General features: G+C 27.2%; 1 protein-coding gene across 1 annotated transcript; it reads left to right on the plus strand.

The window, feature by feature from the left end:
* Positions 1-517: 517 nt before the first annotated feature.
* On the plus strand, positions 518-1,522 carry LOC129617187 (sarcosine dehydrogenase, mitochondrial-like; the record flags this gene model as incomplete). The annotated part of the gene is made up of 1 exon (XM_055532560.1): positions 518-1,522. A coding segment is annotated over one exon (1,002 nt), but the record flags the coding sequence as incomplete, so codon positions are not given.
* Positions 1,523-2,323: the final 801 nt, after the last annotated feature.

Here is a 2,323-nt window from a genome sequence, read left to right on the forward strand (position 1 = left end):
TTTGTTTGATAATATTTTGAAATTTACCATTTACGAGTATGTTAAAAATTTTATAAATAGGTTATAAAGTTTTTAACAGTTTTTTCAACCTTTCCGTCTTTATTTTTTAAATGAGATTTATTTTTTTTAAATGACATTTGTTTTTCTTTTTGCGAGAAATTAAGTCATTGTTTATCTTTTCAAAGTTTTTTCAAGTTTTATACCAGACAGACCTAATATAATAACGTAAATGTTAACATAATACAACAAACAAACAGCGCATTTTTCATAAAAAAAAATTACTCGCTAAAAAGTGTAAAGAAAAAATTTGACATATTTGAAGTGCTTTGCCTTCAATATCGAATGGGTTATATGGACAGGTTTGCATTCATTGAACATTATTTAATCAAGTACAGAGAACTCCCTATTTTTTCAGCTTAAGTTGCAAAATATTATTTCAATGAAATTAGTAAATGCTTATTGAACTATTTTTAAACAAGCAAGCTTTATATCAAAATTGATTTTTTAATTTTTCTAGGTTAGGTTAGAGGAATATAAACGACTTGCAGGAATTGGAAACATAATGGGTATTGAAAACTATATACTAAATCCATCAGAAACAAAAGTACTTTTTCCACTACTAAACGAGAAGTCATTTATTGGCGCCTTGTATTCTCCCGGGGATGGGGTGGTAGATCCTGCACTACTATGCGCGGCGTTGAAAAAATCTGCACTAGCAAATGGGGCACATGTAATTGAAAATTGTTCTGTAGAAGATTTGTTAACTTCCGAAAACACAATCGGGAAAAGAAAAATTATAGGTGTGAAAACACAATATGGAAACATCAAAACGGATGCAGTAATAAATGCGACAGGTGTCTGGGGACGAGACTTAGTTAAAAAATATGGAAGCAACTTACCTCTTATACCCATGAAACATTCTTATATCGTAACTGAATCAATTAATGGAGTTAGAGGTTTACCTAATATACGTGATCATGATTATTCTATTTATTTTCGTATTCAGGGTGACTCCATTTGCATGGGTGGTTATGAGGTTAATCCAACTATATTGAAAAACGTTCCAAAATCTTTTAAATTTGGACTATATGATCTTGATTGGACTACCTTTGAACCGCATATTGAAAAGGCAATTGATTTATGCCCTCAAATTAATCAAAGTGGTGTGAAAAGTACTATTTGTGGTCCAGAATCATTTACACCAGACCATAAACCATTAATGGGCCCAGATACAAATATAAGTGGATTGTATCACAGTTGCGGATACAATTCAGCTGGAATGATGTTTGGAGGTGGTTGCGGAGAACAAATAGCTTGCTGGGTAATAAAGGGACAACCAGATCTACCAATGTTTCAATTTGACCTACGTAGATTTTCAGAAACACAAACTTCAAATCATAAATGGGTCAAAGAAAGAAGTCATGAAAGTTACGTTAAAAATTACAGTATAGTATTTCCGAATGACCAACCTTTGGGAGGAAGAAATATCTGCATTGATCCTCTACATAATGATATGTAAGAAAGTTATTTTGATTTTTATTCAATAGAAAATAATTTCAATTACTAACTTTTAAAGAAATTAAGAGGTGAAAACATTTAGCAAAATTTATATAAAAGTACCTAAAAGCCGCGATTTATCTCTACTATTTTGTTTATCTGCGTATATTTTTTAGAATAAGGGTTTCCTAGTTCAGAAATTATTTTATGATTACCACAATCTATTGTGTATTATATTTATAATTATATTACACAAGCTCAATACGATGAAACAACCATCTTCTGAAAATTGACATACAAGAAAAAGCAAAATAAAAAATATTGTACAACTTTTGTATTATTTGTTATTTTAACAAATCACAAAAAAGTTCCTGTTACCTTTTATTAATTAATTTCCTTTTTCTTCGATTAATTAAAACAATTTTAATATTAATTGTTATATTTTTTTTTTATTTTTATTTATTAATTTCTTTTTTTTTTAATTATTACAAAAACATAAAACTTAATTTAATTATATATCCACTTTTTCAAAAATTATTTAATATTCTTTTTTTTTCTCTCGCTTAATAAAAAACTTTTTTATTCAAACTTAATTCTTTGACAATCAATTTTCGACTCGCTATTTTTAAGAAAGGAAAAATTAAACCAAGTTATAATTTTTCCTTGCTTTTACAAAAAATATTTAAAAACAAAATTTGTTTTTACTTTTTTCTTTTTTTATTTTACATTAGGAAACCAATTTGCTGAAAAGAATTATTTTTTAGATTTTTATTTTTTTAGAAATATTTTCACACGAAATTATTAGATTTTTATTTTTTTTTTTAGA

This window comes from Condylostylus longicornis, unplaced genomic scaffold, assembly GCF_029603195.1.
Source record: "Condylostylus longicornis isolate FDR11 unplaced genomic scaffold, ASM2960319v2 ptg000447l, whole genome shotgun sequence".
Lineage (NCBI taxonomy): Eukaryota > Metazoa > Arthropoda > Insecta > Diptera > Dolichopodidae > Condylostylus > Condylostylus longicornis.